The following is a 26,745-nucleotide window of genomic DNA, read 5'->3' as shown; positions in this document are numbered from 1 at the left end:
GGGGAAATAGCATCCAAAACAAAACCTCAACAATTCTGGATTTAATTATTGAGAAGTTTTATTAAGTTCATTAAGTATCTGAGGAACTGCTGTGCATGGAAACATGAGTGTTGTGTCCAGCATTCCTGTTAGACAGACAGGCCGAGTCTCTGCTATGCACAGCTAAAGAGATTGTTCCTGGAGAGCCTTGTGGTGAATGAATGCTTGGCTCTCTATTCCACTACTATATTGTCCATGTGAAGAAGACAAAGTCACAAGAGTCTGAGCTCAGTCTATTCTTGTTGAATGTTTCCCAAACGCATCCCAATGTGCACTCCCAATTCATCCATAAATGCAATGTTCCTTTCCACATCGTGACCAGCTCCGCAGCATGATCCGGTTGCCTTCGTTGCTTGAATGCTGACCTTAAGTCTCGAGGATTGTTTTCTCGACAGCATGTTTTACATGAAAAGAAATAAAGCAAATCAGAGTCAGAGCTTGCCTCCCTCCATCCACTGAAATTACTGTTGTGCACACCTTTTTAAGTTCTGCAGTGAAGGCACCAATTGATAACGTCGCCAATTAAGCACTTATTACCCACCTCAGATGCAGGAATCAGCACATCCTTGCGTCCTCTCCTGCACTGCCTCCTTTGCTTGAATGCCGTCCTTAAGTCTCAAGGATTGTTTTCTCAAGGGCATGTTTTACATGAAAAGAAATAAGGAAAGAACAGGAGTGTCAGAGCTTCCCTCCCTCCAACGAAATTACTGTTGCGCATGCTATATGCTCTGCAGGATAGGCATGTACTGATAACACCACCAATGAATCACTTAGTACCCACCTCAGCTGTAGGAGTCAGGATGATGTAACTGCCCCTATCTCATGATGGTTCAATGCTGCTCTCAGGGAAAACATGAATGATGTGAGGGTGCTGGAAAAAGAAGCACATTTCTTTTGGACTATGAACATAAAGCAGGCCATTTAGCCCAGCTGTTCCCTGCTAGTGGTTATGCTACTCCTGCGCCTTCCCATACGCTCCCATTTAATCCTGCCTACTACTATCAGCATCACCTTCCATTTCTTTCACTCTTACCTACCTTTGCCTTAAAGCAACACTGAGGATGGAGACTGGTGTGGCTGCACTCCCACCTCACCAGTTGTGTGTCACGCAGCAAGAGCATTCACATTTGTGCTACCACTGGACACGGCATGAGGTGGCTGTGTGTCCATGTGCACTGCTTGGATGGGTGCAGGAACAGGTGGCTGTGTGTCCATGTGCACTGCTTGGATGGGTGCAGGAACAGGTGGCTGTGTGTCCATGTGCACTGCTCGGATGGGTGCAGGAACAGGTGGCTGTGTAACTGAACAGCAAGGAGAGGGTACCGCAGGTGGGGGAAGTGGAGCTTTGAACAGGTAGGCATATGTTCAGAAAGTTCAGGAAGGCTATTAAGGGATCACACGGGATACATGAGATGAGATAAGAAATACAGAATGCACTCCATTGAAACGTTACAAAAACGAAAGTGACCGTTTAGATGGAAGGTTGTTCGCTGGACTGCAGCACATGTACTGCCTGCACACAGCAACTTACAACAGGGACTGGAGCACATGTACTGCCTGCACACAGCAACTTACAACAGGGACTGGAGCACATGTACTGCCTGCACACAGCAACTTACAACAGGGACTGGAGCACATGTACTGCCTGCACACAGCAACTTACAACAGGGACTGGAGCACATGTACTGCCTGCACACAGCAACTTACAACAGGGACTGGAGCACATGTACTGCCTGCACACAGCAACTTACAACAGGGACTGCAGCACATGCAGTGCCCCAGACAATGGAAATATTTTCAGAGCAACTTACCTTGGAACAATCTCCTCTGTCTAATAAAAATGAAGCAAATCTCCAAAACGACTAAATAATTGAGATAAAATGCGAGAAAATGCCCGACGAAACCTCTCCTCCTTCCACTTTCAAAAACTCGCGCCGAAGCTTTGGCGCATGCGTGAATATCAGAAGATTGACGCATGCGTGAATATCCGGTGGCGTTGCATGAAGCACATGCGCAGAGGCCAACCTGGCGCGTTGCCCGAGGAAGACGACGTAACGCGATGACGTCACCAGCGCATGCGCAAACTGGTCCTGGCCAGCAGGAACGCAGCGCATGCGCAGAGATCAGGAGACCGTCTGCGCATGTGCGCACCGCGGCGCAGCCTGATGACGTCGGCGCTGGCCAGCGTTATCAGGAATCACTTTGTTATTTCAATGAGCTGAGCTTGCATTATATCCCAAGGTCAGTAGGAGGCACAATAGGTCTGTGCAGAACCTGCGGAACAGTGGTCCCAGTAATGCTGCAGCAGAGCAAAATTATCTGTCATGAGGAAATTCATTGTTACCTCTGTTCCTGTTCTTTCTTTGTAGATGTTCTAGAAGAATCAAAGACAGGGACATTTGCATTCATCCAATACTTTCACCATTCTGTCACAAACACTAGCTCAGATACATCCACCTCAAGAATTTAGATAGTAAATTAAAGGGGAATGCTACAATGAAAGAGAGAGCAGGAGTCAGCAGGCACATCTGGTGGCGGCAGAGGAAGAGAAGGAATCTGTTGCCTGGAAGGTCAACATGCATCCTGTCTTGGGGATCAGACGCTCACTAGATGCAAGATTTTTGATCATATAAATATATCCCATAGCACATGACTAATCTTTTGCATGTGCATTGTTGAACAGCATATAGCATGTCCTTGACTTGGAAGTGCTAACATGAAGAAAGAATCAAAATTTTAAAAAAAATCTGATTTTACCAGTCGAAATGTTGTTATTAGGAATTTGACTTTGTTTGCTCCAGATTTTGTTACAATTTAACTCTGGTTAAATTTACTGGCTTTTAGTCATTCTTTGTTATCACATTGAGAAGAGGTAAGCTAATGCTTTTCTGTTAAATGTTAAGGGTGTATAAGTGTAGCCTTGGCTATGACACCTTTGACTTACACTCCATAAATTCAGCGTTGGTTGAACTGGTGCTAAGCTTGGAGTGAGAATATGTCATTTGAGTAGTTTACACATTGGTTGCACAGATTCTTGTCTACTTTAAAACCTCTCCAAAAACAGCATTATATCTGCAACACTTGAGTGTTGGTCTTCTGATTAAATGACCTTGGTTCAATCGACTGTCTTCAATCACATTGCTTCATATGCTTGTCATAGTTTCATTAGACTTGGTCACGATATCAGGATGTGCAAGCAATAGAAGACTGCTAGCTGGGGATCCCATCCTTCAGTGATGAAGCATTCCTCCTGGCGAATTGAACAAGACAGGGTGTTGGCATTTGTAAACCATCTATGTGACTGACGACCTTGCTTCTTGAGGACAACATGGAAAAAAATGAAAGAAGGGGAAGAAAAGGCAAACACTGGACACAATTTAAAAAGAAAACCTCAACTACAGACATTTCAAAAAGATGAGAATCTGTAAACCAATACCGATATCCACTAACAGGAAATCATCTGATACAAAATATATTCTTGACATTAAATATAACAATCCTGTGACGTTGAACTGTATTTATAAAGCCAAACATGGTTGAAACACTTGAAGAAAAATTGTGGTGTAGTAATTATTCGAGTGATCTGACATATTATTCTCGGCCTTTATACACAGGCTAATAATGCATTTTAAAAGATTTTAGGTCATATTGGGTAATTGATGATGAGGGACTCCAGATCAGATTCAATTTACTGTGGGAACTGAATTCCTGCTTTAAAGAGAAATTTTTCAGTGTAATAGAAATGAAAGAGCGAATAAAATTGTACATGGAGCAAATGTGCTTGTCAGATTTGCTGTTACATGGGCAGACGAAGGGTTGAATTATTGGGGAAGGATTTACAGGTAAAATAACTAACTTGTTTCTTATTTAAAACAGCCATAGCTTAGAAGTATTAACATTGAAGTCCTGGGCTAGAAATTTGTATCAGCCTGTTTTTGGGTGCAGAATGGGCACACTAAAAATTGGAGGCATGACCAAAATTGAGCTTTGAATCTCGGGCCTCATCAGCATGTTTCTAGTGAGCTGCAGATGCTGATCAGACATCCAGAGGCAGCTTGCCAGTTTGAAGAGGACCAATTTGGCCCAGCTACTTCACTGGCATTGGTCCTCAGGTAAACAGCTGTTGGGGGAGAGAACAGGAGGACAACTAATGCAGCATCCCGTAGTAGTGCTGTGGAGCAAGGGAGAGAACCTGCTGCTCCGGGCTCTACACAAAGGTAAGTTTAAAAGAAACTACTTCTGTGTTTCGTGGTGGCCTCCTGCAGTCCCTTTAGGGACCTAACAAATTTTTGGGTGAGGCCTTCAAACAGGCGTTAGGCTCCTCATTAACATATACAAGGGACCTAATGGAAGTTTTAGCGGCCGTAAAGGGTGCCTGAATATCTTCTGGCCCAATATGGTGGCAGATATTTCAGGGGCCCTTGGGGCTTTGTCCCTATCCTGTCCCTGGAAAATAAGCACAGCAAGTTCTAATTTTTCCCCGATGAAGTCTGTAGTACAGGTGAAATCTGAACTCTGCTTCATTTAGCATGTTTTTTTCATTCTTGCCAAACCAGGCTGATGTAAGGGTTGGGGCACCCAGAACTACAGAATTTGGAGAGGTTTAATTTTTCTTTTTGGCTTAGATCTTCATTAAGCTCTCATGCACCATATACATATTGGTTTTTTTTTGAGGAAAAGCTAGGACATCTGAAATATAGGGCATAAAACTTGTAAATTACTAGCTTATATTGCCCCATTTTCACAGTGGTCTATGCTATGTTGACTCCAACTTTAGGCTTGTCAAAATCACTTGGGCTCATTGAAGGCTTTGGTGGACGAGGACAGGGAGGATTGCCCGCTATACTCACTACTGAAGAAGAAAGAGAAGCTGCAGGAGCATATGAGAAATATGGATACAATACATATCTGAGTAACAAGATTTCACTGGATCGGTCCATCCCAGACTATCGACCAAGTAGGTAAGTGACATCATGGCAAACATGTGCAATATGCTCTAATGACAATATTATCATTAGGTTTCCTTTCTCGTTTTGGTTGGGTTGTAACAGTATTGAATACATATCTTCATTGTTTAATTATTGATGTTATTGAATGGAGTCTATAAAAATGAAGGCTGGATTGCTAGGAAATGTTCATTGTAGGCATTGTGCATTCTCTGGTAAAGTTTTTTTTTGACTCGGGTGTCTTGACTGGTTTCTATTCCCTTTATTGACCTGAAGAGGTACCTCAACTGCAGACTTAGATAAATATTCCATTCAGAGTTCTACTTGCATTCTGATATTTTCTTGTGGCCTTTGGAAATACGATTGTCACATTAGATTCAATTAATTTCCAGTGGAAGGGAATTTCATGTTGTCGACTCCCATTCAGCTCAAACTGGATTGGAATTGCCTGAACTTATGACGATTCTTAAATAACAAAATTAAATGAAGATTTCTTCTCTCCACGGGCTTCAAAAATCCTAATTGAAAATAAATGAGGGACATTTCTACTTAGTTCTGTGGAACCACATATGTTGAAGAACAATCTGCCCATAACCTGGAATTATGTTGGAAGTCTCACTGGTCTAATAATGTAGGGCTATTCTGGAGTTGGAGTTAATGGACATTGTTGGGGTAGGCTAAAGAGAACTCCTAATTCATCTGAACCTTGCTATACCAGGGAGTGCTTAGCAAATACTTCATTTTGATGCACAGAGAGGTTCATTTGGGGGAAAAGTATTGCAAAACCTATTTTAAAAAATGAAAATTGGCAAAAAAAACTTGCTCCTGATTGCCAAAGAACTTCCCTTGTTAGAAGTATTCGGGTGAAGACAGGATTGATCTCAACTGTGATTCCCCACTCAGATAAATAGTGTGTTGGCACTCACTGTCAACACTCACAAATTAATAATAACCAGCTGGGCATGGTGCCACAAGCTGTCCTGTGTATGTGGAACCACACTCCAGTGAGAACTCAATAGCCTTGATTTTGTGATCAGCGTGATCACCTTGCTAACAGCTGCCCACAATGTTTTTGTGGGCTTTTGAGCAGAGGCTTGCTGTAATTTGGTGCCTGTTCCAGTAGGGCACCCTCTACAGGGTACCTGTGATGTCTTCAGCAGGGCAAGAAACAATAAAAACAAAAAGTGCTGGAATTACTCAGCAGGTCTAGCAGCATCTGTGGAGAGAGAAGCAAAGTTAACGTTTCAGGTCTGTGACCTTTCATCAGAACTGGCAAAGGTTAGAAAAGAATTAGGTTTTAATCAGGTGAAGGGAGTGGGTGGGGGAGAGAACAAAGGGGAAGGTGTTTGATGGGGCAGGAGAGATTAAATAACAAAGCTGACCCAGGACAAAGGCAAAGAGTGTGTTAATGCTTGTGGTGAAAGACAAAGCATTAGTCCAGTGAGAGTGTTAATAGCAGAATAATGAGCAGCTCTAACTACATGAAAAGTGGGCACACAGTTAAAAAATAAAATATTTTTAAAAAGGCCAGTCAAGAAACTGCAAGGCTCTGCATTAATTAGAATGAAGAATCCTCACTGAGACAAGCAGAGTCTAATCCAGGAAGTGTAAAAAAGGAATTATAAATTAGATTTAAATGATGTAAAAGACAGCAAAATAAAGCTTGGAAAAGAAAAATGGGATTAAGCAAGAGAGATAAAACAGACAGAGAGAAAAAGTAAAACAAACTTTTAATTCTTCTTTAAATCTACTACACAAATTAACTTCTGAAGGAATGAGACTCCATACTTTTAAAATTAAATTTTCAGGGCCAGAGAGGTTGTTCGGCAGTAATTACCACCTACCACACTGTTAAAAATTAATTTATTCCTGAATGCACCATCTCTAACTTTTCCTGGCATCTTTAGTGGGGAACTAATGGGCAAGCACCCCAACTTCATGCCATTGCATTGATTTCACTGCTGAGTCTGTTGGCGAGGACTGCTGCAGTGCAAGCTGTGGAGGAGCACTGTATCTCTGACTGCAACTTCCATATTTCTGCATTTACTGCGCATGTGTGGATGACAGAAGTTGCTGTCTGCTTTACTCTATAATAATGGAGAGTGCTATTAGCCTCACCTTTATTCTTAACACAAAATCTGGGCCATTATCTTCAGGATAAAAGTGTAGGGAAAGAAATTGGCAGAAAAAAGATTTCATGCAAGTGAATAAGTTGATTTTCAATTCATTGTGCATCAGTTTATTTATATATTTCAAATCATGAGACAATATTTTTCATTTACGTCCCTTTTAAATATCCATTATATGCCACTGTTGTTCTTTAAAACAGTATGGGTAATTTTACAAATGTACCTAAGGATGTCAAATTTTTCCAGATTTCTTCACCCTAATTGGTCTGGGCTCTTATCTGGTTTATCGCCTTCCCCAAGAGATTTCATAGCTTTCGGGTAGGGTGGGGAGCATATGTATTGTGATGCAGTTGTGTGGGACAGGCTGGATGGACCAGTAGGTCGTTTTGTATCATTTATATCCATATATTTGTATATATGCAGTCCCAATGTGAACATTCACATGCTTGGAACACATATCAAAATTTCAGGAGAACTCCATCATGTTCAGAAAGTCCTGCAGAAATATTGATCTCAAATTCCCAGTATGTGCTCCTGGCAGAAGAGGCTGTCTGCTCAGAGTGTACATTTGTGAAATTTACCATTGTCATTTACATTCAATTAAGTCAAGACATAAAGTTACTTGGAATAGAAATATCCTCATAATACAGATTCTGACTGGAATTATGGTGGTCAAATTCCTCTATGGGCACACCACCAATACTTTCTGCCTGGTGCAATTTATGTAGCCAATGCACAGCAGAGAGGTCCTTGGGTTTTCTATTATCTCCTCATTTACATATAGCTGGTGTATTTCCAATGCAGTTGATGTTCCTTTTTCCAATGGGTGTTAATTTTGCTAACAAGTCTGTTATGTGGCACTTTATCAAATGCCATGTGAAAGTCCATATACACAACATCAACTGCACTATCCCCATTGACCCTCTCAGTTACTTCATCACAGAACTCAATCAAGTTGGTCAAACATGATTTGCCTTTAACAAATCCGTGCTGGCTTGCATTTATTAGCTCATACTTTTCCAAATGCCAGTTAGTTTAACCCCAATTATTTTCTCTAACTGTTTCTCCATCACTGACATTAGGTTGACTGGCCTGCAGTTGCCAGATTTATTAACCTTTTTAAACAGGGCTGTAACAATTTCAATACTCCAGTCCTCTGGTATCACCGCCATATCGAAAGAGGATTGGAGGATTGCAGCCAGAGCCTCCAAAATTTCTATCCTTATTTTCATCAGTAACCTAGGTTAGACCCTATTCGGGCCAGGTGATTTTTCTACTTAGAGGAAAGCCAACCTTTTCAGTACCCACTCTTTATCTATTTTTATGTGATCTAATATCACCACCACCCCCTCATCTATTGCTACATTAGTAGCATCTGCTTCTCTCGTGAAGACAGATGTAAAGTATTCATTTAATACCTCAGCCTTGCCCCCTGTCTCCACAAGAAAATCTCCTTTTTGCTCCCTTATTGGCCCCACCCTTTCTTTGACAACCCTTTTGTTTATAAATGATTTGGGGATTTCTTTTTATGGTAGCTGCTAATCTATTCTCAAGTTCTCTCTTTGCCTATTTTATTTCCTTTTTTAGATCTCCTCTGTACTTTCTATATTAAGATCGATTCTCTACTGTATTATGAACATTACAATTGTTCAAAGCCTCCTTTTTCTGCCTCATTTTAATCTCTATATCTATAATTATCCAAGGAATTATAGCTTTGGATGACCAGCCTTTCCCTCTCATGAGAACTTGCCTATTCTGTACCCAAATTAGCTCCTCTTTGAAGGCCTCCCAATTGTTCAATTATTGCTTTCTCTACCAATCCACGGGCTGAATTTTACCGGCCCCTTGACACTGTGGGTCGCGGCGCGGGGGCCAGTAAAATGCTGTGGGGAGAGGCCCGCCTCAGCCTGCAATGTCGAGAAGGGCCCGCCACATATTACCGGCAGTGGCAGGACTCGGTGCGGCCCCACCGCCGCTTTGCGGCGTCACCACAATTAACATACGGTAATGATTACTTACCTTTGCTGATTATGCAGCCTGCCGCCTCTCCACTGACACTGCCAGATTTTTCGTTGAACGGGCGGCCTTCACGTGTTGTCCCATTCACGATCTGAAAAGCTGGACAGCTCCTCAGAGGCAGAATTTGTTTCCAGTGAATGTAAGTTGTGTTACTCAGGGGTCTCACTCTGCATTGTGGAAGGGAGGAGGGAGGGGGATATTCAGGGGTCTAACTCTGCATTCTGGGAGGAGGGAGGGGGGATACACAGGGGTTGCGCTGTACATTCTGAAAGAGAGGGGGTCTGGGATTACTGGAGGGAAAACTGTGCTGGTATGAAGGGAGGTATCATGCATCATCCCTCCGTTAACAGTGTACGCTCTATGTTTGTGAGGGGGCAATGTCACACTAGGCACCCTGTGTATGGGGAGGGTGCCAAAAAGGGCAGGAGCATTAAGGTTTTATGGATGGTGGGGAAAAAGATTCAGCTGGTAGGATCTTGATGTGGTCATGCTGTGCCACTCTGAGTGTTGGCCAAGATGGGCAATGCCATGGCACGCCACATTGTTGATCCAGGAAAGCAGCTGATGTACCCGTCAACATCAATCCCTGCCCTGTTAGGAACCTTCAGATACATGCAGGGTTCAACTTTATTTATCACATGGAAATAGGTATGGCTCATCCTACACTGTGTGATCCTCTGCACGTGAGGATCCGTACGCACCAGAGGCAATACAAACAAGCAGGTGCGATCCATGTAGAGGCCTCCGGTCATGAGCAGCAGCCCCCAAGGGGAGCCCGCCATTACATTTGCTGTGCAGCTACAGGTCCCACATGACATGCTATCGGATGTCAGAGCACCAGTGTCAGAGGAGATTGCGCATATAGAGAGGGTGGTGACATTTCTCTGTGCCCTGCTCAAGGATAACCTGCAGCCCATGGGCTCAAGTGGACATCTCATGCCTTTGTCCCTCATAGTGGCAGTGGTTCTCAAGCCTGACGCCTCTGCAGCCTTTTAGGGACCCACCAGAGACCAATGTGGGGTCACACAGTCAACAGTGCACCGCTGCATCAGGGAGGTCACCAATGCCCTGCACCAGAGGGCCAGTGAGTATGTCCACTTCAGGATGGACTCTCACAGCCAGGCCCAGAGGGCTATTGGTTCTGGCACCGTTGCCGGAGAACCATAGGTTGTAATGTTCATAGACTGCACTCATGTGGCCATCAGGCTTCCTGCCAGGCTACCACCTGCAGAAGTCACATTAAAGGAGCCCTCTCAATCTAGGTTAAGCTGGTATGTGAACACCGCAGATGCTTGCAGCGAATCTGTGACTGCTTCTCAGGCAGCTGCCATAACACCTGGGTCCTGGGCCAGTCCTGGCTGTTCATTGAACTGGCTCAGATGGAGGGGTGGCTCCTTGGAGATAAGGGCTATTCTTTGCAGACATGGCTCCCGACACCAGTGAGAGACCCCACCACTGCTGCAGAGGAGAGAGACAACGCCAGCCACTGAGCTACATGAGCCACCATTAAGCAGGAGATCAGCATGCTGAAAGAGCACCTCCAATGCCTGGATGGATAGAGTGATGCCCTGTACTACGGGCCGAAAAGGCCAGCTCCTTTCTTTGCTGCTCTGCACAACTATTCACCCAATCGGAGCCAGGCCTGGCATGATGATGAGAGACGTCAACAAGATTCCTCCTCGGACTATGAGGACACTGAGGACCTACAACATGAAAGATGCATGGGAGGGTAGATGGCACCCAGGCTCTGCACGCAGGGCTAGCAGTGAGCTAGGGATGTAGGGAAGTAGCTTATCAGACAAAGGCTCTCTGCACCATAGGAACCAACAAGAGCTCTGCAAGCCACACATCACCCTCACTCACCTGCTGTGCACCAGTCCACATCTGCAGCATCATTGTGTAAACCATTAGAGGCAGCAGCCGACTGGGCCAATGTCCATGTCACTGAATCTGTGGAGACGCTCATGAGCAATGGTGGCATGGCAATGATGTTATTGCATACGTTGGCTCTCCTGAAAGGCCAACAGTGCAAAGGGATGTGAAATTGGCGTTACATGCTGGCACACATCATTCACACAGAGAAAAGGACACACGTTGGGGAGGAACATTTAGTGAAAGACATATTTACATTGCTGTGACACCTGTGCATTCCCATTTGTGTCAGTGTGGTCTCTGTAAACATCTAATACCTTTTATGGTCTATTTAAGTCTCATTTCCTGGAATGTTCAAAATTAAGATTATTCACCCAGGTGCAGCACACCTACAAGAAGAAATGTTACACTTGAGTGGAAGAAGAGGATCGCAACTTCACAGGATACTGGGACACAGTAAGCATGTGGCAGTAAAGTGGAAAGTGCTGGGGTAACTTAGCAGGTCAGGCAGCATTTGTGGAGAGAGAAGCAGAGTTAACTTTCAGGTCTGTGAACTTGGACAAGTTAACTCTGCTTCTCTCTCCACAGATGCTGCCTGACCTGCTGGATTTCTGCAACACTTTCTGCTTTGCTGCTAGATTGACAACAGCCCCACTCTTCAGTAGTCAGGTAAGTATTCTTTGATAGGTGCTGGGTGCTTAAAATAGGGCCCTGGCACCTGCTGCACAACTGTCAAGAATGCTCTCACTGCGCCAAATGTCCTGCTTCTCCCCATGTAATATGGGGAGGGTGGCTCGGCGCCGTGATTCTAATGAGCCCCCCCGATTAATATTGCGGTGGCTCGGCAGCGGCCGGCGAATGCGAGCGTGCTGCTGAGTTCAATAAAATTCAGCCCCACGTGTGGTATATTCCTTTTCAACTCACTGAAGTTAGCCATCCTCCAGTTAAGTATTTTTATGCTTGTTTGTTCCTTGCCCTTTTCCTTGTACCTTGTTTTCAAATCAGTCCATGGCCTCACCCCTCCCTATATCTGTGAACTCCTGTAGCCCCACAATTCTCCAAGATATCTGCGCTGCTCTAATTCCGGCCTCTTGTGCATTCCTGATTTTAATTGCTCCATCATTGATGGCCACGCCTTCAGTTGCCTCGGCCCTAAGCTCTGGAATACCCTCCCTATACCTCTCCAACTTTTCACCTCGCTTTCCTCCTTTAAGACCCTCCTTAAAGCCTACCACTTTGACCAAGCTTTTGGTCATCTGACCTACTAATTCCTTTTGTGGCTCAGTGCCATACTTTATTTTATAATGCTTCTGGAAGGAGCCTTGGGATGTTTTAGTACATTAAAGGTGCTATACAAATATAAGTTGTTATTGTTTCCATAACAATTCTAAACCTGATGGTTTTATGATTGCTCTTCCCCGAATACTCCCCCAATGAAACATCGTCCACTTATACAGCTTCCTTCCATGTTGAACTAAAAGCACACTGATCAGAACAGTTTTCTTGCACACATTTCTGGAATTCCTCCACCTCTTTGCCCAGTCAATATTAGGATAATTGAAGTCCTCCATTATCATTGCTCTACAGTTTCTGCAATCTTTCTGCAATTTGCCTGCAAATGTGTTCCTTCCCATTATTTGGTGGCCATTAGTATGCACCTTTAACGTCGCAAAACGTCCCAAGGCATTTTGCATAAGCATTATCAAACAAAATTTGAGACTGAAGAGATATCTGGATAGGTGACCAAAAGCTTGGTCAAATAGGTAGATTTTAAGGAACATCTATAGGAGGAGCGAGAGGTAGCAAGGTGGAGAGTGTTAGGGAGGGAATTCCAGATCACTGAATGCATGGCCGCTAATGGTGGAGAGATGAAAATCAGGGATGTGCAAAAGGCCAGAGTTGGATGAGCGCATAAGTCTTGGAAGGCTATAGGTCTGACCAAGGTCACACATGATATTCCTTTTGAATTTAAAGGAAATAGAAAGGTTCAAAATTCTGGGATGTTTCTAATATTTTTCTGGTCATTCACGTAAAGCAGAGTAATAGTTAGAATGGGGAAAACTAATAATTAAATAAAAACTCCCAACAGGCATCCTTTTAAAGTAGTTTTATCAAGGTTGAGAAATACTAACCTTTCACAGTAAGATCATAACTTGCAGGAAATCTGCCCTGTTATGTTTCCAAACTTCGAAAGTTGTGCTTTGCCATATTTTTATTTGTCCTTGGAATGCGGGCTACACTGCCAATTGCTCATCCATAGTTGAAAGAGATTGATTGCTATGATAGATGATAGAAGGCGAATTAGATGGACCAGGGTTATTTTTCATCTAGCAATTTCTATGCTCCTATATAGTGTGACATGGAATCACTTATAGGTCAGACCAAGTAGGGGGTGGAAGTTTCCCTCCACTGATGGGCATTAGTGAACCAGTTGGGTGTTTACAGCAATCTGGCAGCTTTCATGGCCATTTTTTTGGTGCAAGCTACAAATGGCTATTTCTATTGAATTCAGTTTGCAATTTCTGGGATTTAAACTTACAACCTTGGGGTTGGTAATCCAGTAGCATAGCCACTCAGTTTTTTAATGCTGTGGGCAAGCCTTTGGCTGCCTTTCATTATACTGAACAGGCATACTTCTTGATTCTGGATACTGATTAAGAAATTCAGTACTGTCTGGGGCTTGGGCTGAGCATACTAATTTCATTTTAACACTCGCATCAGTTGAAATTTAAAATTATATTGCTCCCTTTTCTCCACTTTGTAGAATCATAGAAATTACAGAAAGAGGTCATGCAGTCAATTCTGCCTGTGTCAGTGCTAGCTCCCCAACTGGAGCTATCTAATTGAATCTCATTTTACTGTCCTTTCCCTTGATCCTTTCTTACTCTTCATTTCCAGCTACTTCTCTGATTCCCTATTCATTGTTGTTATAACCTCTGCTTCTATAGCTCCTGTGGTAAAGTATTCTGTACTGTTCACCCTCCATGTGAAAAAATTCTTCTAAATTCTTGCTTTAATTCTCTACTGATAATCCTTCATTTCTGGCCCCTGGTTACTGACCCCTGTACAAGTGAAACAATCTTTTTACATTTTACTATTTACCTTCTCAAAATCTTTCATAATTTGGAATGCATAATTTACATTGCAATTTTTTCATTCAAGTGCCCTTGTGAGTTTCCATAAGTGAAGCATATACCTTGCAATCCGAATCTTTTCTGTCTTGCAGCAATAACGGCATGGTTGGCTTGACTGCAATAGCTTGTTTACTATAATTTGCATAGGATTCCCATTATATCTTCAATCTATCAGATGCTTCAAATTCAGATTCCTGCAATCTAAAACACCTATTCAAATGTACTTACACTTAAATGATTTACAGCAGCAACAATATTAAGCATACATTATATAATCTATGTAACAATATACAATATATACATCTAGAACATCATAGTGATTACAAATCAAAAGTAATTAATTGGATGTGAAGTGCTTTGGGCTATTTTGAGGGTATTAAAGGCACTATTTAAAAAAAACATGCATTTAGAAAACCAAATTAATTCTTTAATGGATCCTTTGTTCATTCAAGCTGTTATTACTGTCTCTTCTGATGACATAGGCTATTGCTGTATCAATATGTATTATTAGGATATTTAAGGTAATATGTAAGCCAAATGCTCACTGAGTTCTTTAGTCTGAAGTAGCCTTCAGAAATACAATAAAAACTGAAGAACATAGGAAGATGCATTTGCTCTATACCGTTAATTCTTTTGAGCCGTGGGTATTCAATCAATCACGATCAATGCAACAATGATATTTTGACATCTGATAAGAGCATAGATTCTCTTTATATTACGTTAAGGTCAGAGCACAATAGCATGAAGACCCCATGGAATACTAATAGGAATGTAAACACACATTGTCTGGGATCCTAGCTAGCTTCGCACTCCAGTGTTTGCAGGCATGAGATCTGGACACCTGCCAATATTTCTGGCTATCCAATTCACAAACTAAAGTGGAAACTCAGCACATACCTAGATCAAAAGGATTATGTGGCTGGAGAACAGATACAGAAATGTCCATATTAGTACCATCTTAAAAGTATTTCTAAAGCTATCAGGATAAAATTCCTGGATATATAAATCAAAATTACAAAATGGAAACATGCCATTCAGCTCAACCAGTCCAAGTCATGTTTACCCTCCACATGAACAAATCGTTCGAATCACATTTACCCACTCTGTTCCTATATCTCTTCAACCCCGTTTCCTTTGTCCTTCTATCCAATCTAATGCTAAATGTTGACACATTTTCTGCCTCAGTTACCAGTCCTGGAAGTAAAGTCCACATACAACACTCTGAAGAAGCTTTTCTTGCATTCTGTACTAAATCTCTTACATTTAATTTTGTACCCATGGCCTCTCATGCTTGGCCACTTGTTCTTAACACCTCAACCAAGGGAAACAATCTGTCTCTATCTACCCTGACCTCTTCAGGGCAAACGTTAGAAGCTATTATTAAAGATGTTATAGTAGGGCATTTAGAAAAATTCAAGGTAATCAGGCAGAGTCAACATAGTTTCGTGAAAAGGAAATCATGTTTAACCAATTTATTGGAGTTCTTTGAGGGAGTTACATGTGCTGTGGATAAAGGGGAACTGGTGGATGTATTGTACTTAGATTTCCAGAAGGCATTTGATAAGGTGCCACATCAAAGGTTATTGCAGAAAATAAAAGCTCATGATGTAGGGGGTAACGTATTGGCATGGATTGGTTAGCTAACAGAAAACAGAGAGTAGGCATAAATGGGTCATTTTCAGGTTGGCAAGATGTAATAAGTGGTATGCCACAGGGATCTGTGCTGGGGCCTCAACCTTTTACAATTTATATAAATGACTTTGATGAAGGGGCTGAAGGTATGGTTGCTAAATTTGCTGATGACACGAAGATAGGTAGGAAAATAACTTGTGAAGAGTACATAAGGAGGCTGCAAAAGGATATTGATAGGTTAAGTGAGTGGGCAAAGACGTGGCAAATGGAGTATAATGTGGGAAAGTGGGAAATTGTCCACTTTGGCAGAAAGAATAAAAAAGAAGCATATTATCTAAATGGTGAGAGATTGCAGAGCTCTGAGATGCAGAGGGATCTGGGTGCCCTAGTACATGCAAAAGGTTAGTATGCAGGTACATCACGTAATTAGGAAAGCTAATAGAATGTTTTTGTTTATCGCGAGGGGAATTGAATACAAAGGTAGGAAGGTTATGCTTCAGCTATACAGGGCATTGGTGAGACCACATCTGGAGTACTGTGTACAGTACTAATCTCCTTATTTAAGGAAGGATGTAAATGCGTTGAAGGCAGTACATAGAAAGTTTACTCGACTAATACCTGGAATGGGCGGGCTATCTTATGAGAAAAGATTGGACAGGCTAGGCTTGTATCTGCTGGAATTTAGAAGAACAAGAGGCAACTTGATTGAAACATATAAAATCCTGAGAGGACTTGACAGGATGGTTGTGGAAAGAATGTTTCCCCATGTGGGAGAATCTGGAACTAGGAGTGACTGTTTAAAAATAAGGGGTCGCCCATTTAAGACAGAGATGAGGAGAAATTTTTTCTCTGAGGGTCATGAGTCTTTGGAATTCTCCTCCTCAAAAGGCGGTGGAAGCAGAGTTTTTGAATATTTTTAAGGCTGAGGTAGATAGATTCGCGATAAGCAAGGGGGTGGAAGGTTATCGGGGGTAGGTGGAAATGTGGAGTAATCAGTTCAGCCAGGAACTTATTGAATGGCAGAGCAGGCTCGAGGGGCCGAGTGGCCTACTCCTGCTCCTAATTATTATGTTTGTATTCATTCATAATGTTAAACACTTCTAGCATATCACCCTGCAAACTGTGACAGAAACAGAAAATGCTGGAAATACTCAGTAGCTGTGGAGAGAAACAGAGTTAATGTTTCAGGTCGATGGCCTTTTGTCAGCGGAGCTGTGATGAAAGGCCATCAACCTGAAATGCTAACTCTGTTTCTCTCTCCACAGACACTGAGTATTTCCAATATTTTCTGTTTTTATTTCAGATTTCCAGCATCCACAGTATTTTGCTTTTGGACCCTGTAATCTATGTTGTTTTAACAAAAAAGGACTTAATTTTGCAAATGTTTCTTTCTATTTGTATTTCTTCATAAAAGCCACCATCCTAGTGAATTGCTCCTGTACCTTTTCCAAAGCCCCAATATCCTTCCTATAGTGTGCTATATAGCATATAGCGGCACAGTGGCGCAGTAGTTAGCACCGCAGCCTCACAGCTCCAGGGACCCGGGTTCGATTCTGGGTACTGCCTGTGCGGACTTTGCAAGTTCTCCCTGTGTCTGCGTGGGTTTTCTCCGGGTGCTCCGGTTTCCTCCCACATCCAAAGACTTGCAGGTGATAGGTAAATTGGCTGTTATAAATTGCCCCTAGTGTAGGTAGGGAATATGGGATTACTGTAGGGTTAGCATAAATGGGTGGTTGTTGGTCGGCACAGACTCGGTGGGCCGAAGGGCCTGTTTCAGTGCTGTATCTCTAAATAATACTGCACAAAGCACTCTAACTCAGACATTATTGGAGTTTTATATAGGCTAATAGCTACGTCTTGGCTTTAATATTGTATACTTCTGGTGACTGAACCAAGAATTCGATTAGCTTTTTGTACAGCCTCATCAATTTGTAGTGTTGCCTTTAATGTCCAGTGAATCTCTACCTTAAATCCCTCAGCTCTTCCACAGCTCCAAGCTTACTTCCATTCAGACTGTAATTACTGGTGGGGGTTTTTTTGCGCCAAAATGCATCACCTCATTCTAATGATATTAAATTCCTTCGGCCACTTTTTAGTCCATTCCTCTATCTTATCAATACGTCTTTGCAGTTTCCTGTGGTCTTCTAAGAAATTAATTATATCTCCTATTTTTGTATAATCTACACATTTTGATACCACTCCCTCCAGGTCTATATTCAAATCATTGAACAGAAATGGTGCCAGAACTGAGCCCTGTGGGACATTGCTATCTACTTTGAACCACTGAATAACTGCCTTAATATCCTATTTTGTTTTCTCCTTTCTAAATGATTGTTAATGCAGTTTGCTATTCTACCCCTAATTTCATACCCCTTAATCTTCTCCATTAATCTTCAGTGTCCTTGTCAAAGGCTATTCTCAAGTCCGTGTAAACTGCATCTGCTACTTTTCCTCGATCTACCATGCCTGTTACCTCCTAAAAGAATTCAATGAGGTTTGTCAAGCACTATCATCCTTTTGGAAACTCATGCTGGTTAGATCTAACCATTTTTGCTTTAACTAGGTGTGTAGTAGGTCGTAATTTTATCCTTCTTGCATCACGGTGTGACGTCAATCTAATAAAAAAAATCTTGTATATAACATTCCAGACACATATTTGTTAGCTGTTAAAGGTTATCATTTCACTCTGCTGAGAAGAATTCATTCGTTTATTAGATATTAGCTCTGACGATGTGGAATCTGTATGGGTAGAGTTGAGAAACACTGAGGGGCAAAAAACGTTTGTGGGGGTTGTATATAGATCCCCAAACTGTAGTGGTGGTGTTGGGAATGGCATTAAACAGGAAATTAGAGATGCATGCAATAAAGGAACATCTGTAATTATGGGTGAGTTTAATCTGCATATAGATTGAGCAAATCAAATTAGTCACAATACTGGCAGATGCAGTATAATGTGGATAAATGTGTGGTTATCCACTTTGGCAGCAAAAACAGGAAGGCAGATTATTATCTGGCTACAAACGAAGGGAGGGGAATATGCAGTGAGACCTGGGTGTTCTCGTACATCAGTCGCTGAAAGTAAGCATGCAGGTGCAACAGGCGGTAAAAAAGGCAAATGGTATGTTGGCCTTCATAGCGAGAGGGTTCGAGTACAGAAGCAGGGATGTCTTGCTGCAATTATATAGGGCCTTGGTGAGGCCACACCTGGAATATTGTGTGCAGTTTTGGTCTCCTTATTTGAGGAAGGATGTTCTTGCTATCGAGGGAGTGCAGCGAACATTTACCAGACTGATTCCTGGGATGGTGGGACTGACATATGAGGAGAGATTGAGTTGGTTAGGATTATATTCGCTGCAGTTCAGAAGAGTGAGGGGGATCTCATAGAAACCTATAAAATTCTAACAGGACTTGGCAGGGTAGATGCAGGAAGGATGTTCCCTTTGGTGGGGGAGTCCAGAACCAGGGGTCATAGCCTAAGGATACAGGGTAAACCTTTCAGGACTGAGATGAGGAGAAATTTCTTCATCCAGAGAGTGGTGAGCCTGTGGAATTCACTACCACAGAAAGCAGTTGAGGCCAAAACATTGAATGTTTTCAAAAAGGAGTTAGATATAGCTCTTGGGTCTAAAGAGATCAAAGGGTATGGGGCGAAAGCTGGAACAGGTTACTGAGTTGGATGATCAGCCATGCTCATAATGAATGGCGGAGCAGGCTCGAAGGGCCAATTGGCCGACTCCTGCTCCTATATTCTATGTTTCTATGTTTAAGAGGAAATGAATTATATAAACTAAGATGAGCTCGGGAGCAATTTTAATCTAACCCAACCATCAGGAAACTAATTGGGTGCAATGCTGGTTTAATTGAGACCAATGGTGAATAATATTGAGTGGGGTGTAAAACTGGCATTCCACTGGATCCTGTGGATTTTCAGCCAGGCAAGTTAGCTTAAAATTATCCCTGAGGTCTTTGACTCTCGTTTTGAAGTATACAGTACACCTACTTTTCTGCTACGGAAGACACAGATTAGCGCTGCCAGTTCCCAAGCGTGGAATCTGTGCCGGCAGCTATTGCCAGAAGATACACCTTCGAGGGCCTGCGAAGATCAGTGGCTGGGATAGCTGGTGAATCTGATAGGCTCCCTTTGAATTTCGGCCACCTGCCTGAGACCTGCACATCAGGAATGAGAACTGTCATCTCACATCTCGCATCGTATAAAAGCAGCTTGAATGAGAACCCGGACCAAAGAACTTCTCTTTACTTAATCCTTAAGCAGTGCTGATTTCTTTTAAAAAGACATTAAATAAACAAACCAGCACAAATTTTCAAATTTCTGACACTATTTGGAACATAAGAACGGAGTGGGCCATTCAGTCCCTCGTACCTTTTACGCCATTCAGTTAGCCATTTACCCCCACTTAGTTCCATATCCCATGATAATCTTAACTAACAAAAAGCTATCAATCTCAGTCTTGAAAGCTCCAATTGGCCCAACATTTTAACACCTCCAGCCAATCACCCCTCAATCTTCCAAACTCTCGAGAATACAAGCCAAGTTTATGCAACATATTCTCATAATTTAACCCGCTAAGGCCCGGTATATTCCTCTCCTGAAGGAGACCGGGCTGGAGGCTGACCTCCAGTACTTTGTTTCTGTGGCCATCCTTCATGTGCGCACAAAGTTGGTTAATTCACTCGGCTATTCAACTGTGCCAGCACCATAGGTGAGCCCAATCCCGCTCATCACAATTTTCTTTGAGTATTGCTGGAGCTTCCTACAGGCAGGTTCTTTCTAGTTTTGTCTTCAGGTTTGTTTGATCTATAGCTTTGATAAATAGTCAGTACTTGTTCATTCATTTACATTGGTTGTGGCTTGCAACTTGCTGTACTAATTCCCATTAGCATCGTTCTTTTTGTAATATTTAAACCATGCCTTAAGTTGCCTTCTTTGCAATTCACAGTGCTTTAATGTTTTTGATGCTTGGCTCCCAAGAGCCTAATCACTTATTTGCTTTGAAACTAGCCTTGGATCTGGATGAGCCCTTGATTCCTCTTAAGCTACCTCAATTCAAAATTAGTGGCACCCCTTCGCAATTGAGTGCTTGAGACTCAGGCATTTAGCATTCCTATAGGATTGGTGTTATTAAAAGGGGTTTAGATCCAATTCTATCGAGTACTTTGCAATTTTTTGTGTTCTGCCCCAAAGAATCCATCCTGGTCGATCATTCAAGTCTGACTGGATGGATTTTGATATCACTTGTGTCACTTTCCTCATATGAATATGATTAGCTAGTAACAGCTGCTAATAATTAGCAAGCTGCTTACCAGGAACATTAAGGTTTATTAATTATATTTTAGAAGAGACTGCTTGTAATTGAGAGGCAAAATCATGCAAGTTTCTGAGACTGATTTTCTTCTGCTTAAGAAAGAAAGATTTGCATTTATATAGTGCCTTCCATGACCTAAGGCCATACCGAAAAACCTTCCAGCCAATGAAGTACTTTCGAAATGTCGGCATTGTTGAAATGTAGGGAAACTTAGTAGCCCACTTGTGCCCAGAAAGGCCCCACAAACAGCAGTGAGATAATGATCAGATAATCTGTTTTAATGATGGTAGTTGATATTTCTCTCTTCATTCCTTTTCTGTTTCTTCTTCTCGTCCAGTGTGTACAGCCATTCCTTTGTACAGTGTGAATAACTGCTGCCCACATCAAACAAAAGCCGTCATTACATTCAGATCTTCTTGTGGAAAGAAAGTCTTGAAATGAAAGAAGTTAAAAGAGAATTCCAGCCGAACTGAAACTGAACATGTTAGGATACCATTTCAGCATATTTCTTTTCCTCTTTGCGTCTGATTAAAAATGCTGTTATCAGAAATTGTATGAAGCTTATTGGGCTTTTTTTGAATGACGGTGAGTGGAGAACAAAATAAAGTGGGAAGATTGAGACTAGCTGTTCGAGTACACTGTTTAGTAAGGCAAAGAGAATCACTGGAGGGAGTTTTATGCTCACCCCCGTGGCGAGTTTGGAGGCGGGAGAGCATTTAATTGGGCGAGATGGTGGCGGGAGGGAGACCCCGCTATCTTTCTGCTTCCACCCCAATTAAGTCTGTGATGAGAAGGCCTGTGGACGGCCTTCCCGCCCTGCTGCCAGTTGAGGCCCTTAAGTGGGGAATTAATGCCCAATTAAGGGCCTTATCCTGCTGCACTTAGCCCAGCAGCGGGCGGGCTTGTTGCCACACGGGGAGCACGGTAAGCAAACATGTGTGGGTTGCTTGCTGGCTCTGGAGGGCGAGGGGGTAAGTGGGGTAGTGGGCCTTGTTAAAAGGCACTTAGTGCCTGATCAAGGGACCCAGCATCGGGAAAGGGGGGGGGGGGATCCCACTGAGAGCCACCCTCTTGCCCTTGCTGCCAACCACCCCCCCCCCCCCCCACCCCCGCAACCCCCACCTCACGAAACTATTCCCGTCCTGACTCACCTGTGGACTGGGTTCCTCACCTCCAGTGAGTCCATTACCGACAGCAGCCACCGCCTCCGTGGTGGACACTTTGGCATGTAATGCAGCGGGGCTCTCCAGAGGAGGCAACCTGGTGCCCTCGCCAACACCTTAACCAATGGCTGAGACCGTCCCTGTCACTCACATAAAATCCCCCCCACTATTACATTCCCAACAAAAACAGAACATGCTGGAAGCAGACAGCAGGTCAGGCAGCACCTGCAGAGAGAAATTTTTAAGACGTTGCTGAAACAAAGCAGATCGGTGGCAAATATGAGAAATTGGGAGAATTGAAAAACTCGTGGGCCAGGTACAAAATTAAAACAGATTCAAAAATGAGCATATAGCTAAAGTCTGAGGCTACTAAAATCAGTGTTCAGGCTAGACAGTGCCTCAGAGAAGGATGAAACTTCCATTGAGCTTTGTTGGAACAATGTATGAGGCCCCTGACAGATCAGAGTGGGGTTGAAGGGGAAGTCAAAGTGGTGCGCCACCAATAGCTCAAGGAAATGGTCAATGACCATGTTGCATGATCACCACCAAAATTCAAAATATTTTGCTGTAAGACAAGATGAATGAAGAAGCAATGGTTGGATGAGGTCAGCAAGTGGTTGTAAAAGACTGTGGAGTGTAAGAGGAAGGGGAAAATGAGTCTCTTCTTTGAATTGCTAATGTAAACATCTGTAAAGGCCCGATTTTTAACCCTGCCTGCCCCTCCTAACAGGAATGGGATGATTAATTGATTAAGTTAACAGCAGAGCACTGATCGCTGTGTTCCCAATGTACTTTTGCCTGCCTGTACTTTTCTGAGTCGGTCAATGCACTTACCAGAGGCAGCCGGAGTCTTATGAATGGGCTGATTTGATGCAATTAAGGCCCCAATGCTGTTAAAATGCAAAATTGTGGAAGTCTGCTGTCCAACTTGCTAATAACACCGAATGGGACTGGTCTCTCCGAGCTGCTTAAAACAGTATTGCAAGCGACATTCAAGTGCAGGTTATGCAATCATAGGTTCTTTTTGAGATGTTTGGATTTCCAGGAGAGGTTCCAGCTTCCAGATCACTTCTTTCTCAATTATTTTTGCTTTACTGCCCCTCAGTCAGAATTATCTATTTATCATGGGTGCAATTATCTCCAGTTTGATTAAATGGAGGAAAAGGAGCAGCAAGAGTCTCATGAGCCAACAGTCTCAGCAGCAGCTAGGTCTGGTTAGAAGACAGTGAATGAGGAGGGATTCTTTTAGGAGGCCATGCCCAGCATTCGGGATGAACGGGTCAAGAGTCACTTTCTTGCAGTTATTTAAAGAGCAGAGCAGAGGCTCTCCTTTCCAAGCAGGCCATTGCAAACCTCTCCCACTGCCTGCAATAGGACCTGCTGTCCGCAGGACCAGGGGTCAGACTTTGTCAGTGCTCTGAAAGTCACCACAGCACTTAACTTCTTTGCCACATTCTCATTCTAGTGTACAGTGTGTTAAGAATGATTTCAGAGGATGAGCAGTTCCTTGAAAGCCCCTATCCATTTGCTCCACCAATCTGCCCAAACCTGTCACTGAAACTTGATTCCACTGTAGTAGCAATAAAGTAGAGAAATCTTATATAGTAACAGAACAAAATATCCCAGTGCACTTCATAGGGGAATGGGCACTGAGCAGGGGGAAATAGGAATGGTGAAATATGATTTTGAAGAAATAGGTTTTGATAAGTTTTTGAAGAAGCAGTAATTGACAGTTTGGATGTAGGACTGGAGGAGGTTGCAGATGCAGGATATAGTGAAGCTTTGGAAGGATTTGTCAACAAAATTTGAAGTAGATGCACTGTGTAATGGCAAGGCGGTAGAGCTTGGTGAGGATTGGATAATAGGTAAGCAGAAATGAATGGGATAGGATAGAAAATAATGGCGTTTTCAATGAGTTGGAAGTTGCATTGGCTGGACCTCAGGAGGCCAATGAGGAGTGAAACTGCTTTGGAGAAGCTGATCCTGGAGCTGACCATGCCTTTTGAGTAGGGAGCAACTGATTGTAGTTAAGAGAGGAGGAATAACAGCTTTGTGGGGCGGCCAGGTGGGTGGGAAGTTCCTGTCGATTGCTGTCATCCCTGGCCACATCTAAAACCCTCAGGCCAGGGTCATTGATACATTAAAGGTGTACTCTTGCAACATTACAACAAAACATAAAACCCAGAATCCACTGTCACTGTCGGAAAATTCAAACGGTCTAAGGTGTGCTAAGGTTCACTAATTAAATATAACAAATGATGAAAAGCAAAATATGATCTATGCATCCAGTATGATCTATGTAAGCAGAGGAATGCTGGCTGTTCAAACAAAAGCAGTGACAAAAAAGCAGCGATGTATTCCTTCAATCTTCTCTGCTGTGTTGTTTTACAAAAACTGCCCAGAGTACTGCATCATACTTCTCTGTGTGGAGCTGTGGTATCTGAATGCACAGGTCAGCTTAAGGGCGCAAAGTGGCCTGTTAATTGGCCACCTCCAGGAAGGTTGCACAGGCAGGAAGGAATCACAGACGGTCAGGACCTGCATTAGTCCCCGATGGAGGAACATTTTTCAAAGGCAGTAATATTCTGCCCATAGCTCCCTACATGTCCTTGGTGTTTAATATTGCCAAGGGTATAAATAAAGAAATTTCATATTACAATGAGCACATTTATAGTATGCCCACTAATTTGCAGTCAGGCATACTGTTAGCCTGCCCTAAAAGTGCAGGGAATTATGGGACCAGAACAAGGATGGAACCTTGGCAGATGTGGGATCCGCTCCAAATTCCAGCTCTCCCCACTGCCCTCTCAGTCTGCTGCCCTCCCCAACCACATGAATTTTGGAATCCCAGTCAGGAACTTTGAAATTAATGACTTAAGTCCCGCATTCGCCCCCCCCCCCCCCTTATAAACATGTTGAATTGAGCTCACAAGTTGTATTCTGTAGCAGAGTTGCACATGAAAGAATGATCTTTTTTTGCTACAGTTACTGTCAGCGAGGGTGAGGTTAGAAATCAGGAATCTTGTCCTCCTGCTGATTTTGCGTCAGCTCTGGGTGTCCGTTAAGGCTGCACTGGGGCAAAAGTGACTTGCACTAATCGATGGCCTGAGCTTTATTATTTTATGCTCTTGGGGTATCCTGTGCACCCCGGAAATTCCAGCATACTCTTATTGAAGAATTGGAACAGAGGGCAGGGCTGCTGGTGCACAGGCCCCAAGCATGCTTTATTTTCATTCATTCATGGGATGTAGGCATTGCTGGCAAGGCCAACATTTATTGCCCATCCCTAATTGCCCTTGAGCAGCTGGTGGTGAGCCTTCCTGCACCTCTTAAAGCTGTCAAGGTGCCGAGCTTGGGCATTTCTGGCTTTTTACCAAATATGAGAAAGTGGAGTCCGTGAGGGGCAACAAATGCAGGTGCAAAGACACCCGAGGCACTCTGTCCTTACTTATAACTTGTACGTTGATAGACCCTTCCACATGTATCTTGAAGTGCCTGAAAGGGCCAGCCGTTACCACCTTGGCTTCACAAGACAGGCTGTCCGACAGCTCTGTCATCTGTTTCAAACACAATCTGGAACAGGGGCGAAACTTTTGATAGAAATGTGATTTACCTCAGGATAAAGCTTTCTTGCTGCCAGATTCTTCCAAGCCACCTAGGGCATAACACACACCTACACCAAGCAAGTGACAGATTTTATATTTCCAAACAGTAACAGCTTCATCACTTCCTCTGTGGAGTGGAGCCATCAGCTGGAAGGGAGCTTTTGGATTTCTCTTGTCAAGCTGGTGGTTTATATGCAGAATCATGGTTGCATGTTCAAGTAGTACTGGTCATGGAAATATCAGTGACTGTTATCCAGGAAGTAACTATGGTGCCCTCCGTATGTAGCAGTCCACAGAGGTTAAATTCTAAAGTGGCAGTAATGAAGTGTGCCCTGTTGTAGTGTATGCAACGTATGTATGCAAAACTACTTTCTGAGGGCCTAGCATCCAGTCTCACTCATGGTTCAGCGGTGTGGGAGAACGTTTTTGTGACATGCATAATATGTCCAACTACTTGGCACAGTGAAATACAGAGCATTAACCATTTTGCTCAACTGTCCCACAAATCTTTTACCACTTGGCAAGCTTTTACACTGTCCATCACCACTATCCAAGCAGAGGGTTTTGTTGTCCTGTGGAGAAGTTGCCTTACAGTCATTACAGAAACACCTCCAAAGTATCATCTGTAAATGGAGGTCTCTGCATTTATTAGCCAGCCATCTCCAGTTTTTCACCTGGCAACAAGCAAGAAGTACTTTTAAAAAGCAGCTGCAGCCTTTTACAACTGAGTGGTATTTCCCATTGCTCATTAACATTGAGCTCCCACCAGCAGGCCCAATTTGGCCTGAGCGCATTGTGAACACATAATGGCCTAATTTTAGGAAATCCTACGAGGTTGGCCCAGTTCTATGTCAGTGAGCACTACACTCACTTCAGCACTGG

At 43.0% G+C, this 26,745-nt stretch overlaps 1 protein-coding gene across 1 annotated transcript in view; it reads left to right on the top strand.

The window, feature by feature from the left end:
• galnt17 (polypeptide N-acetylgalactosaminyltransferase 17) overlaps positions 1-26,745 on the top strand; it is a 388,163-nt gene that overhangs the window by 32,516 nt on the left and 328,902 nt on the right. Inside the window, exon 2 of the mRNA XM_068010281.1 lies at positions 4,817-5,000. Coding sequence (XP_067866382.1) covers positions 4,817-5,000 — 184 coding nt within the window. The remainder of the gene's footprint in view (positions 1-4,816; positions 5,001-26,745) is intronic.

The sequence above is a fragment of the Heterodontus francisci genome, chromosome 30, assembly GCF_036365525.1.
Source record: "Heterodontus francisci isolate sHetFra1 chromosome 30, sHetFra1.hap1, whole genome shotgun sequence".
Taxonomy (NCBI): domain Eukaryota; kingdom Metazoa; phylum Chordata; class Chondrichthyes; order Heterodontiformes; family Heterodontidae; genus Heterodontus; species Heterodontus francisci.
The sequence above is the reverse complement of the archived record's forward strand: the minus strand, read 5'-3'. Positions and strand labels throughout refer to the sequence as shown.